Below are 12,735 nucleotides of genomic sequence, written 5' to 3'. Positions count from 1 at the left end.
ACTTCTTACTTCTTCAAGTTTTGGGCATTCATAATTCCAGCCACAGATCTTATCATTGCCAGTGAACATCTTCATGGACGTCATACAGATGGTGAGAGTCACAGTCCCCACAATGACTTCCCATGGATGAGAGGCTACAAAAAGGCCATGCATTCGAAAAAGTCTAGACAGCATTTTCAAGATTATTTTTCCACACCTAGAACATGCAAAAGAAAATTTAATACAATTAAGTGAAACACTTGAAAAATAGAAAAAGAATGAGCGCTCAATAATTTCCTCCAAACTACTACATCTCATCAAGTGTGTATGATTCATAAAGGAATCTCACCTCCATCTCCAACTATATACTTGCCTCTCCTGTTCTGAAAGCATCTTCTAATCTATCTGCTTCTCCAGATTCCCCAAAACCTGAAAAGTCAGCTCTGCCCTTCCCACCTCACCAGCAAACACCCCATCCATTTCCTTTTTCTTCTCAAAGAGATCTATACAAAGGCCCCAGATTTCTTCTTTTCCAATCTCACTTTTGTACTCGTCCATCCACTGAAACCTATTTACAAATTTCACAAACCTCTTACCTCTGGCCAGTTCTACTTCTATCCTTTTTCTCCTTGACCTGACCTCTGCCCTTGTTACAATCAACTGCTTCATTCTCCACTTACTCTCCTCAATGGCCTTCAGTTACTTTAAACTCTCCAGATGGTGCCTATACTTTAGGTTTTTGTGCTAGCAATGGTTGGAGTTGGTGTTAAAAACACTGGTGTTTGAGCTGCAGTACATCATCTAACCAGGTATAATAAATACTATTGTGGTCAAAATGAAATCTGCCATTCTATGTTAGCACTGCTCCTAGTGCTACTGTAACAGTAGATATTTTCACAAAAACCTCAGTGCAGATGAGGTGTCATGTTCTTATCTCAATGCCCTCTCTTTCTCTATTTCTTTGGGGGAAGTGCATCTTCTCTTAGAATCTCAACAAGCATATTTGATTACTCCTCTTGACTCCATTTGGTTGCCCTCATTCACTCCAAATAGTTTAAACTATTACCTTTATACTCATCACTACTAAATCTATCTCTCTATCCTGATTTTTCACCATCTGTTCATTTCTGTATCTCCAACGGTAGCTCAAACATCCCCTGGACACCTTATTGACACCTCAAAGCGGAGGGTAACTTTCCTCCTCACCCTGCTCTTCTGGCTCACTTCTCTATCTATGTTGACAAGTTGCACCATCCTCCACAGCATCCGATCTTACACTTTTGAAGGCATTTTGACTTTTTTTTCTTTCCTCCTCTGTATCCAGGCCCTTACCAAATAGTACCACTTCCTTCTCTATAAATGCCACTAAAAATATATATCTATCCCTTTCTTTTCATTCCTCCTGCTAAAATCTTAATCAACTTCAGCTTACAACTACACTAATTCCCCCTCTAGCCTACCTGCCTTGCACTGTGCCCACCACTTCAAACCATTCAAATTGCTGCTTTCAAGGTTATCTTCCTCTCATGCTGCTCCGACTCTAGTCTTCCCCACAACTCTCGAATTTGATTTGGAAACCAGTAATGGATTTTAAGGCACTTACCTCCTCCTTTATCTAAAAATATAAATCCCCCTCTACAACTAATGTACTGCCGAAGTATCCTTTACCTCTTTCACAAACTTCCATTTCAGTGCTGCCATTCATCATCCCTTTATTCCTTTAACACTCCTAGTTAACATTCACCAAGAGACCTCCCGCTCCACCAAAAGACCCACCTATTCTGTAAATTCTATTCTGTAAATCCTTCAACTATGAAAATCACAATCCCTTTTGGATTCTAAGCTCTTCAGGGATGTTTATCCCTGTTTAAGGCTAGGTAAAAAGATCTAAAAGTTCATTGCACCTTAAGGGCTGTTTCTTTGACAAGTACTATTGAGTTTGTGGCTTATTTTGCCATGACATGAGATCAATTAATTTTAAATATCTAAGATGAATTTTTTTTTAAATTGATACCTTAAAGTTAATCAGGACTTAGATTGTAAGATCACTGCATCAGGGACCATCTTTTCATTATGTGTGTATACTAGTTTAGCACACTGGGGACTTAATAGTGGATTGGGGCCTCTAAGCATTTCCATAACACAAATTAAAAAAAAAAACAAAAAACAACCCCACATTGACAGAAATTAGAAGTAACAACTCTCCCCCTCAGCTCCAGGGAAGTGATATGCCTTCTTCTCAATACAGGTCTCCTCCTCAGATGCTAAAAATGCTTTAGTCACTCAACAGGGAGCCTGACACAAGAAGGGACAGCACAAACCAGCCTGCAGAAGTGCTTCTCTGCAGGCTGAAGAGACCAGGGCTTCAGCAGCTGGCAGAATCTTTTTCTCTCCCAGTGCATCTCCTTAATCAAGATTCTAGCACCAAAACATTTTTCTTCATCCTTCTGCATAGACAGAAGGACTTGGCAGTATTTCCTGTGAGTTAGCAATTGTTGATTATGCACTCTGGAGCATGAGGTCTGCCTGCATTTCTATATCCAAGTTTATATATCCAAGAATTTTTTGAGGGTTGTCAACAAACGTGGACACGGGTGACACAGTGAATATAGAGTACTTAGACTTTCAGAAAGACTTTGACAACATCCCTTACCAAAGACTCTTAATCAAAATAAGCAGTCATAGGATCAGAGGAAAGGTCTTCTCATGGATTAGTACCTGGTTAAAAGACAGGAAACAAAGGGTAGGAATAAATGGTCAGTTTTCACAATGGAGAGAGCTAAATAGCAGGATCCCACAAGGATCTGTACTGGGATCAGTGCTGTTCAACATATTAAATGATCTGGAAAAAATGGTAAACTGTGAGATAGAAAAGTTTGCAGACAATACTAAATTACTCAGAACAATTAAGTCCAAATGCAGTCTGCGAAGAGTTACAAAGGGATCTCACAAAACTGGGTGACTGAGCAACAAAATGGCAGATGTAAATCAGTGTTGATAAATGCAAAGTAATGCACAATGGAAAACATAATCCCAGCTATACGTATAAAATGATGGGGTCTAAATTAGCTGTTACCACTCAAGAAAGATCTTGGGAGTCATTGTGAATAGTTCTCTGAAAACATTTGCTCAGTGAGCAGCGACAGTCAAAAAAGCTAATAGAATGTTAGGAACCATAAGGAAAGGGATAGATAAGACTGCAAATATCATAATGCCACTATAGAAATGCAAGGTATACCCACACCTTGAATACTGCATGCAGCTCTGGTCATCCCATCTCAAAAAAGTTATATTAGAAATGGAAAAAGTACAGAGAAGGGCAACAAAAACGATCAGGGATTTGGAACAGCTTCCATATGGAGAGATTAAAAAGACTGGGATTGTTCAGATGGGAAAAGAGATGACTAAGGGGATATGGTAGAAGTCTATAAAATCATGAATGGTTGAAGAAAATGAATAAGGCAGTGTTATTTACCCCTTCATTTAACACAAGAATCAGGGGTCACCCAAGGAAATGAGAAAGAAGCAGGATTAAAAAAAAAAACAAAGGAAGTACTTCTTCACACAACACAGTCAACCTGTGTAACTTAGGGGATATTGTGAGGCCACAAGAATAACTGGGTTCAAAAAAGAATTAGATATGCTCAAGGAGGATAGGTCCATCAATGGCCATCAGCCGAGACGGTGAGGGACACAATCCCATATTCCAGATATCCCTAAACCTCTGACTGCCAGATGCTGGGAGTGGATGAGAGAGGACAGATCACTCAATAAAATTACCCTGTTCTGTTCATTCCCTCTAAAGCATCTGGCATCAGCCACTGCTGGACATCAGGATACTGGGCTAGATGGACTACTTGTCTGACCAAGTATGGCTATTCTTATGTTCTTATAATAGATTCTAGTGTACAGATGGGCCTACTGCACTGCAGAGTCCCTATATGCTGACAGTTCCTCGCTGATGTGGCATTGGAGAGGCCAAGTATAACGGTCCTCAGTGACTTTATATCCACACTGAAAATGACTTCTGAGACAGCTCAAGATTTCAGTCACCATGACCATGAGTCTATACAAATTGGTGCTGTCTTAACTCCCACAACTGGTCATGCTTGATCTGATGTTTGGCTGGGATTAGAAGTGAGGCAGTTGAAAACTTTACCTCTGTCATAGACCACTGATTAATTTCTTCCATCTGAGGTTAAGGCATAAGTTTGGGTGAGGGACTTATACAGTGGAGAGATTTGGAGTTTGATGGAACCCAACTTTACAGAGCTCTTGGAGAAAATATTGTTCCTCTTTGTAAAATGCTGGCTCTCTCAGTAGTCTGGAGAATTATCAGCCACACCAGATTAGTTCTTAGCTCTTGGTTCTGGGCTTTTTTTGTCCAAATGACCACAAACTTACAAAAGGAAATGAAACTTCCAGCTGGGCTTTCTACCCAGCCATGACTCCCAGGGCTTGCTACCTGTAGTCTTCTTTCCTCAGGAACTACTGCAGGAACCTGTCCTTTCCTGTAGCTTCTTCTTTCTATTTTCCTTCAACTGAGCCACTTGCTGGCCTTTATCATCATTTAAGGTGTGATCCATAAAGGCACATAGGCATTCCAATACTAAGCATCATGGTGCCTAATTTTTAGGTGCCTAGAAAAATCACAGGAACAACACTGAGATCCTCAAAGCGAAACTAGTCGCATAGGCTCCCTATACAATGAATAGGGAGAGAGAGACATCTTAGAACAATCCACAAAACCCCCATGCAAGACAAAGAGCTGCCTAAGCTAGCCAATAGCAGAAACCAACAAAAAGGGTGCTAAGCCCCAATCCAGAGCACAGATAGGTGTCTAAGTCTGGGCTGTAGGGAGGAGCCTATCTCTGCTTAATGATCCACCAACAGGAACCCCTTTTCTGGAGTCAGGTGCCTAAGGCATTTCTTGCAGATATGAGTTAGGTGTCTGCCTTACGCCACACAAAACAGGAAGATGAGGTGGTAGTAGCTATCCACTGCCCACTTCTACCTTTTAGGCTAATGGTTCCAGCATTCACCTGGGATGTGGAAGACCGAGGTTCAATTCTCCCCTCTGCTAATGGAGAAAAATGATTTGAATCACTGTCTCCCACCTCTCAAGAGAGTGCTCTAATCACTGACCTGTGGGCTATTCCAATATGGGGCACTTTCAGTCTCTCCTATTAAAGCTGTTCCACTGTGGATAAATAATGAAAGAGTGCTTGGAGCAGGGGGACTGGAGTCAGGATCTTCCACCTCTCAGGAGGGAGTCTTAACCACTGGATTAGAGAGTCATTCTCTCGCTCTCAGGCACAATGATTGTTTTAATATTTATCTAAACGGAACAGCGTGAACAGGAGAGAATTAGGGAACCTATTGGATTGGGTACCCATCATTTGATGCTTGCAATCTAGTCAATTATATTTCAAGCTGCATTTTCTGGTTAAGAGTACTTCTTCCTGATCACCTTTGGGGAGGCTACCCTAGAATTTTTTTTGTTTGTATTAGTTGACTTGTATTTTTAATATATGGCAAAGTCACCAAGAATCTTTTTTGTGTTTTGCATAGGTGTTCTTTAATGTCTTGTATACATTTAAATAAGTAACAACTGATACTTTACTGTTTGTGAAGCTGATTAGAGTATTGCATTTGGTCACTACTTCATAGATAAATGAGTAGCAGAACTCTATCCCATTAAGAAAATGAGGTTTCTGCAATAATCCATTAAATTAATTTTCAGTTCAGGAATACTATAGGGTTTGAAGCTAGTTAAAATCAGATGAGTTTAATGATTCTATAGAGACAGTTAATGAGATCTGAGTTATCTGTATAGAGATTTTGCAGTTCTGGTTTTCAGAAGATGGGATTCAGAACCATGTACTTGTTGGCCTAATTGTCAGGAAGCCTTGATTGTGCTGAGAATAATAAAGTTGGTTGTGGGTGATGAGAGCAGGCAGGAAGGTGATAGGATTTCTAAGGTTTCTATTTTTCAACATCATCTAAAAATGTAGTAGAAACTGAGCACTTTGAAACTTGAAAATTATAGTAAATATTAGTGCATCTTTTTTTTAAAATCATGTCTTGCTAATTTCAAGCCACAAATCAGGGTAACGATGCAAATTTCTTAAAGCAAATTAAGAATGTAATTCAATATCTTGACACCATCTAAAATGTCAATTTTTTAAAATGAAGATAAAATAAGTAGCATATTTTTATGAATGCTACTGTATTCAGTCATGGTAGAGCTAATAATGCCATGACAAGATGTCTTTAGGTTAGGAACGGGAGCCCACATTGTTGGCTGATGCAATCATTTTTACACAGGGTTGGCAATGAGGCACCTTGTGTTTCTTATCAATAATTAATTGTACAAGATTAACAAATACTATATATTTTGCCTAATTTATTTTTCCAATAAAACAAATAAATGCATTTTTTTCTTAACAGATTTTAGTGAGGTCACTTAAATTTGGTAACGCAAACACCTGTTTAGGCTTGGCTCTTAAGTGTCTGAAATAGCAGCTGAAGTAAAATTTGCTTTGGAAAACTTTTTAAAACTGATGTCACCTTATTTGTGCAGAAGAACAGAAGTACTTTAAAGTACTGAATGAGGCTCAGGAATGTTGCTAGCCTTGGTGACTTTGGAGAAGGGAGGTGAAATCTCGACTGTTAAAGTCAGTAAGAATGTTGCCATTAACTTCAGTGGTGCAAGGATTACACTGCAGGAGCCACTCCTAAATCCTAATTTCTGTGAGGTAGCACAACATTCTGCAACATTTTTACTATTTAATAGAAAAATTATAGTATCAAATTATTCTGGCTAGTCCAAACTCATTATTTGTTACCATTAAGATGTTCCTATGTTTGTTTTGAATTTATAATTTCAAGCACATCTTGCTTGTTATGATGGAAGCTATACAATTGTTGCAAACACTTTATAGAATAGCATAATAAGAATATTGCTTTACAATGTAATATAAAACACTCATATTGAGAGAGAGATGGAAATTATAAAAAGATGAACAAAAGAAAAAAAAATAGTAAGAAAAGTGCAAGAAAATGTTCTGGCAGCAAGAAGAAGCATGCTTTAATGATGAGGCATGACTTCCCTTTACAAAAGCCGTGTTGACTCTTCCCCAGCAAACTGTGTTCCTCTATAGGTCTGATAATTCTGTTCTTTACTGTAGTTCAAACCAATTTGCCTGGCACTGAAGTTACGCTTACCAGCCTGTAATTGCCAGAATTACCTCTGGAACCTTTTTTAAAAATTGGAGCTATATTAGCTATCATCTAGTCATCTGGAACAGAGGCTGACTTAAGTGATAAGTTACATACCACAGTTAGTATTTCTGCAATTTCATATTTGAGTTCCTTCAGAACTCTTGGGTGAATACCATCTGGTCCCAGTAATTTATTACTGTTTAATTTATCAATTTGTTCCAAAACCTTCTCTATTGACATCTCAGCCTGGGACAGTTCCTCAGATTTGTCATTTAAAAAGAATGGCTCAGGTGTGGGAATCTCCCCCACATACTCTGCAGTGAAGAACAATGCAAAGAATTAGTTTAGCTTCTCTGCAATGACCTTTTCTTCCTTGAGTGGTCCTTTAGCACCTCAGTCATGTATGCTTCCTACTTCTGAACTACTTACATTTGTAGCTGTTGTTTTTATGTCTTTTGCTAGTCGCTCTTCAAATTTTTTGGCTTGCTTAACTATACTTCTATACTCGACTTGCCAAGAGTTTATGTTCCTTTCTATTTTTCTTAGTAGGATTTGACTTCCAATTCTTATAGGTTGCCTTTTTGCCTCTACCTCCCTCTAGTTTTTTTCTATTTGGGAGTATACATTTAATGTAATCCTCTATTATCATGTTTTCAAAAAACTTTCATGTAGCTTGCAGACATTTCACTCTTGTGACAGTTCCTTTTATTTTTCATTTAACTAGCCTTCTCATTTCTGTAGTTCCCCTTTTTGAAGTTAAATGTTACTGTGGTGGGCTTCTTTATTATCCCCTCAACCTCCCAAGATGTAAAATGTAATTATATTATGGTCACTATTACCGACCGGTTCAGCTACATTCACCTCTTTTTTTTAAGCACCATTGTGGGGCTTGCATATAAGATGGACACACTGTGTTTGATACAGTTTCTGGGTGGAAGGCAGAATGGATGCAAACAGCACAATCTCCTTAGGTTCATACTGTTCCAAATATGCAACTGGATCCAACTGTGCCAAAGCACAAAAAGCATTAGCCCTTTGTTGTGGCATTCCAAGGAAATCATTTTCTATTATTTCCACTGTTCTGACATGCAGCAGTATGATCCGGTTAGCTTTAAGACTGTCACACATTGAGCTAGCTCACTAGCCTCAAGGCAAATCTCTGCAATGCCCTGTCTCTTGCTATTTAAATTGGAAGAGGAAGGTATATTATGAAGTGTGTGATAAACTAAATGAGTTACAGTGACTGATTAATTCTCAAGGAAATCCTGTCCAATCCTCCTTAGCTAGAAACATGGTTGACACAGTATGGAGATCTTCAGCATGGGTGTATGTAAACCAGAAAAAAATTCCCGAGGCTCCACGGCCAGTACAAAAATATATCACAGTTTTAGGAGCAGCCCATCAATTTTAAGTATGCAAAAATTCCTTATAGGCAGTCATACTCACTAAACAGGCAGAGACATATAATATGATGTGTTGGGTGGGGATGCGGGTCTGGGGTAGGGTGAGCAGTGGGAACGCCTCAGCCTATTACCTTTTTTATCTTCCTGCAGAAGCCTACAGGGGCTCCACCTTAGCTCCGTGCGCTATATTGCTGGATCACATGATGCGCTCCCGTGAGACACTTCCTCCGGGTAAGCAATGGGAATCCGGAGCGCAGTCAAACCGGAGGGACCCCAGGGACCGCTGTACAGGCAGCGGGGGTGATGCCTGAACTTCCCTGGACACAGGGGGCAGGCGCGTGTCAGCGACACGGTTCCCCCAGTTCTACCCCTCCCCCCCGCAATAAATAAAACAAACGGCGTGAAAGTGCCCGGGCTGGGGGGCTGACCCGAGCACCCAGCCGCAGGCCGGGAGGGGCCGATGTGTCAGCGGCACGCTATGGCCTCCTGGGCCACCGGGCGCCTCCCTCCACCCCACCCGGGTCCCTAGATCGAGCGCGCCTCGGGCTCTGGCTCGTGACCTTCCCTGCAGCGCTACCCAGGGGCAGCGGCTCGCCGGAGGGCGGTGGGGGCATGTCGGAGAGAGGAACGGAGAGGGAGCAGCTGCAACCCACCTCCCTCCGGCCGTGACCGCTTCCCGCCATTATCCAGCCGCCAGGGGAACCAAACGCTTACGCTAGCCGAGGCAGCAAGACCCACTCACCGTCACCGACCGCAGCCGCTCGTCCTTAAGGCGGTCCCTCCCACTCCCGGCTGGCGCAGAAGGGCCACTGACATTGTCGTAAAAAGGCCTGTGCTCACCACCCGCCTGATGGAAGTTCTGACCCGCCCCCGCGGTCTTCACTCACCGCCCCGCAAGCCCCGCCGGTCGCTTGACGTCCCTGGAGCTGGCACTGGCGGCAGCAGCTGCTGCCCTCTTCCTTCCTCTCGCGCGGCACGCCTCAAACTGAGGCAGCCGCTCACGCCGCGACACGGACAACCCCAACGCGCGACACCCCGACCGCCGCCATCGCCCGATCGCGCAACCAATGGCGGGGCACTCGACACGCGCGTCACTCGCCCGTTACCTTAGCAACCGCCCAGCGAAGCCGCACAGCGCGAGACGGATCAGGAGGGGGCGAACGCGCCATCTCGCCACGGGCCGACGGCCAATGGGCCGTTGCGCTACCACTGAGGTACTTCCTTATTGGTCAGCAGACTGGGGTTTATTTGCATATGGCCATCTACTGAGCAACTGGCTTCCAGAGGGTCGGAGGACGGTTCTTAGTTCAGTTTAAGGCTTTGGTCCTAATCCTCAAAGCAATTAATGGCTCAAGCCCCACCGACCATAAAGACCAAATTTAAACCTATGAATCTCCCAGGCGATTGTGCTCAACTGGGACAATATCACAAAGCCCCAGGGAGACACATGAAAGCTGGGGACAAAGCTTTCGTGGCCCAGCGGATCCAGCTATGGAACACGCTTCCAGAGGAGATCTGATGAATCAAGAGTCAGAGCATATACCTGCAACATTCCTCTTTCAAAAGGCCTTTCCACCAAAAGAATGACACTCCCAACATTGGCCCCCTCACCCTAAAAAACCCAACCATAAGTAAATAAATAAAATAAAAGTTACCTTGACACCAGTCAACTTTAAAAAAGTTAATAAAATCTAAAAAATCAAAACCAAAATCCTTACCCTAAGCAGAGTTATCACCCCAAAAAGAGAGACATGCCAGAGACTCCATAAAGTCCACTAAGGATTTTGCTATTATTTCCAGTTTTACATAGATGGCATTCAGATACTACAGTGATGGGCAACACTATAAAACCCTGAGAGAGAGACAGATAGACAGAGATATTTAGGATTGAGTTGAAAAGAGCCTCTCCTTTTGTGTACTCTATAATTAGGCTTGGAAGGATTAGATGTTTATTGGTAAAGGTCAATTTCAGAAAACACACACAAGCCCAGGAAAAATATTTCCATCAATAATAATAGAAATTTATAGATAGGCAAAGTAAGAAAAATGCTGCTTGAGAACTTATTAGCGTTTGATTTAAGGACTTTGCATATTTTGATGCAATGCTGAGAATTTGTGTTTTAACACTTACAAAACTTCAACTTTTTGAATCTCAATGTCTACTGTCATTAAATAATTGTTGTCTGATACCTCTATTGTCTGATGCCTATATAATTTCCTGTAACTGTGAAAGTTTAAATTGATAAAAATAAAAAAGCTTAAAAAATAAACATCAATATTCCATCAAAATAATAAAATAAAAATCAGATTCTGCTAAGCCTACTTATAATGACACAAACAGGATCTGCATGAGCTTTACTCTGATATCTAGTGATGGGGAAAAGATTTCAGAAGCAGACCATATTTGCCTACTCTGTCTAGATGTTCAGCAGACAGACCTCCTTTGCCAAAGAGATCGATTTTGTCTGATCCTGGGTTACAATTCACTGCAAAGTGAGAAACTGAGGCAAAGGATGCTACCCAATGTACTGTGCAGCGGTTGTTTGCTTATGGTTGCATGCTTTTGAATAATTAATACTGTGTTCCCCTTCCCTTTTAATAAAAGTTTTCTTTTGTTATACACAGACTCAGTACGTGCAAGTGGGGAAGTATTGACTGTTAGTTGTCCCAGGTTAGTGGGCCGGGGACATGAACCATTTCTGTTTTATATTGTTAAAAGCAGTAGGGCTTTCAAATGTTTTGTAAAAATCGCAATTAATCACAAGATTAAAAAAAAAGTTGTGATTAATCACAGTTTTAGTTTCACTATTAATAATAGAATACCAATTTCAATTTATTATAAATATTTGAATGCTTTTCTACGTTTTCAAATATATTGATTTCCATTACGACACAGAATACAAAGTGTCCAGTGCTCACTTTATATTATTTTTATTACAAATATTTGCACTGTTAAAAAGATAAACAAAATAAATAGTATTTTTCAATTCACCTTATACAAGTACTACAGTGCAATCTTTTTATCATGAAAGTGCAACTTACAAATGTAGAATTTCATTTTACATAACTACACTCAAAAACAAAACAGTGTAAAACTTTAGAGCCTATAAGTGGAAGCATGAAGGGGCATACAAATATTTAGCATATCTGTCACATAAAAAGCTTGCAATACCGGCTACAATAGTGCCATGCAAAGGCTTGTTCTCACTTTCAGGTGACGTAAATAAGAAGCGGGCAGCATTATCTCCCGTAAATGTAAAAAACTTGTTTGTCTTAGTGATTGGCTCAACAAGAAGTAGGACTGGGTGGACTTATATGAGGTGCATTAAAAAACAATATTTATAATAAATTTAAATGGCTATTATATTATTTTTTAAGAGTGCAATGAAAACTGCAATTAATTGTGGCAATTTTTTTAATTCTAGTTAATTTGTTTTGTGTTAATTGCAAGCATTAACTGCGATTAATTAATAGCCCTAAAAAGAACGCCTAGATATTGAAACCAGCCCTTGTTTTCGCTAACTCCACCTGGTAAAAGGGTTACAATTAGTTGTTTCAAGGAGTAAACATTTCACAGGTGTTGAGAAATTGCTTATCTAAATCTCATCTGGCTGTGACATTTCAACAGTTTAAATACATGTAATTGAAATAATATTTTATTAGTTGTCTCTGATCCTCCTTCACATTGTGTACTGAGTATCCTGTTCTGATCCAGAGCAAAATCCTACATGTATATTTGTATTTTTATGATTTGGGATACCTGTACATAGTGTACTTTGTGGAACTCTGCACTCGGAGGTCTAGCTCTTCAGCCTTTGTTTCCTTCGCTTTGCATTGGAGAAGCTGCTCCCTGACCTGTTGGTACAGGGCACATCAGTAGTAAGATGGGGTATTGTGGGAGCGCTTTATGCTGGGCTGGTGGAACAACCCCTAGGAGAAAGTGCTTCATAGCACTCTGTTCACTTCTTCAACTGAGGAGATGTGTTCATGGGTGCTGTAGGAAACAAGCCCAGCCTTTATAGATGGAGGATGAGTCACGGCATACAAGAATTTTAGGGTAGAGCTTTACATTTCATTATTTGAAATCATTTCTTGTACTGAGTAAAATGGCACAAATGCTGGTGATGTC

The 12,735-nt window shown here is 40.7% G+C and overlaps 1 protein-coding gene across 3 annotated transcripts in view; it reads right to left on the bottom strand.

The window, feature by feature from the left end:
• The window catches only part of HMGCR (3-hydroxy-3-methylglutaryl-CoA reductase), a 33,063-nt gene extending 23,363 nt beyond the window's left edge, over positions 1 to 9,700 (bottom strand). For 2 of the 3 annotated variants that reach the window (XM_067568601.1, XM_067568603.1), the window contains exons 1-3: positions 9,349 to 9,700; positions 2,633 to 2,697; positions 10 to 196 (exon numbers count right to left, since the gene is read on the bottom strand). In XM_067568601.1, coding sequence (XP_067424702.1) covers positions 10 to 174 — 165 coding nt within the window. In that variant the 5' untranslated portion in view covers positions 175 to 196; positions 2,633 to 2,697; positions 9,349 to 9,700. The remainder of the gene's footprint in view (positions 1 to 9; positions 197 to 2,632; positions 2,698 to 9,348) is intronic. The other variant, XM_067568602.1, reaches the window with a different exon arrangement.
• Between the last annotated feature and the right edge of the window lie 3,035 nt (positions 9,701 to 12,735).

This window comes from Emydura macquarii, unplaced genomic scaffold (assembly GCF_026122565.2).
Source record: "Emydura macquarii macquarii isolate MOO-44397 ecotype Brisbane River unplaced genomic scaffold, CSIRO-AGI_Emac_v2 contig_2897, whole genome shotgun sequence".
NCBI lineage: Eukaryota > Metazoa > Chordata > Testudines > Chelidae > Emydura > Emydura macquarii.
This window is presented reverse-complemented; position numbering and strand designations above follow the sequence as displayed.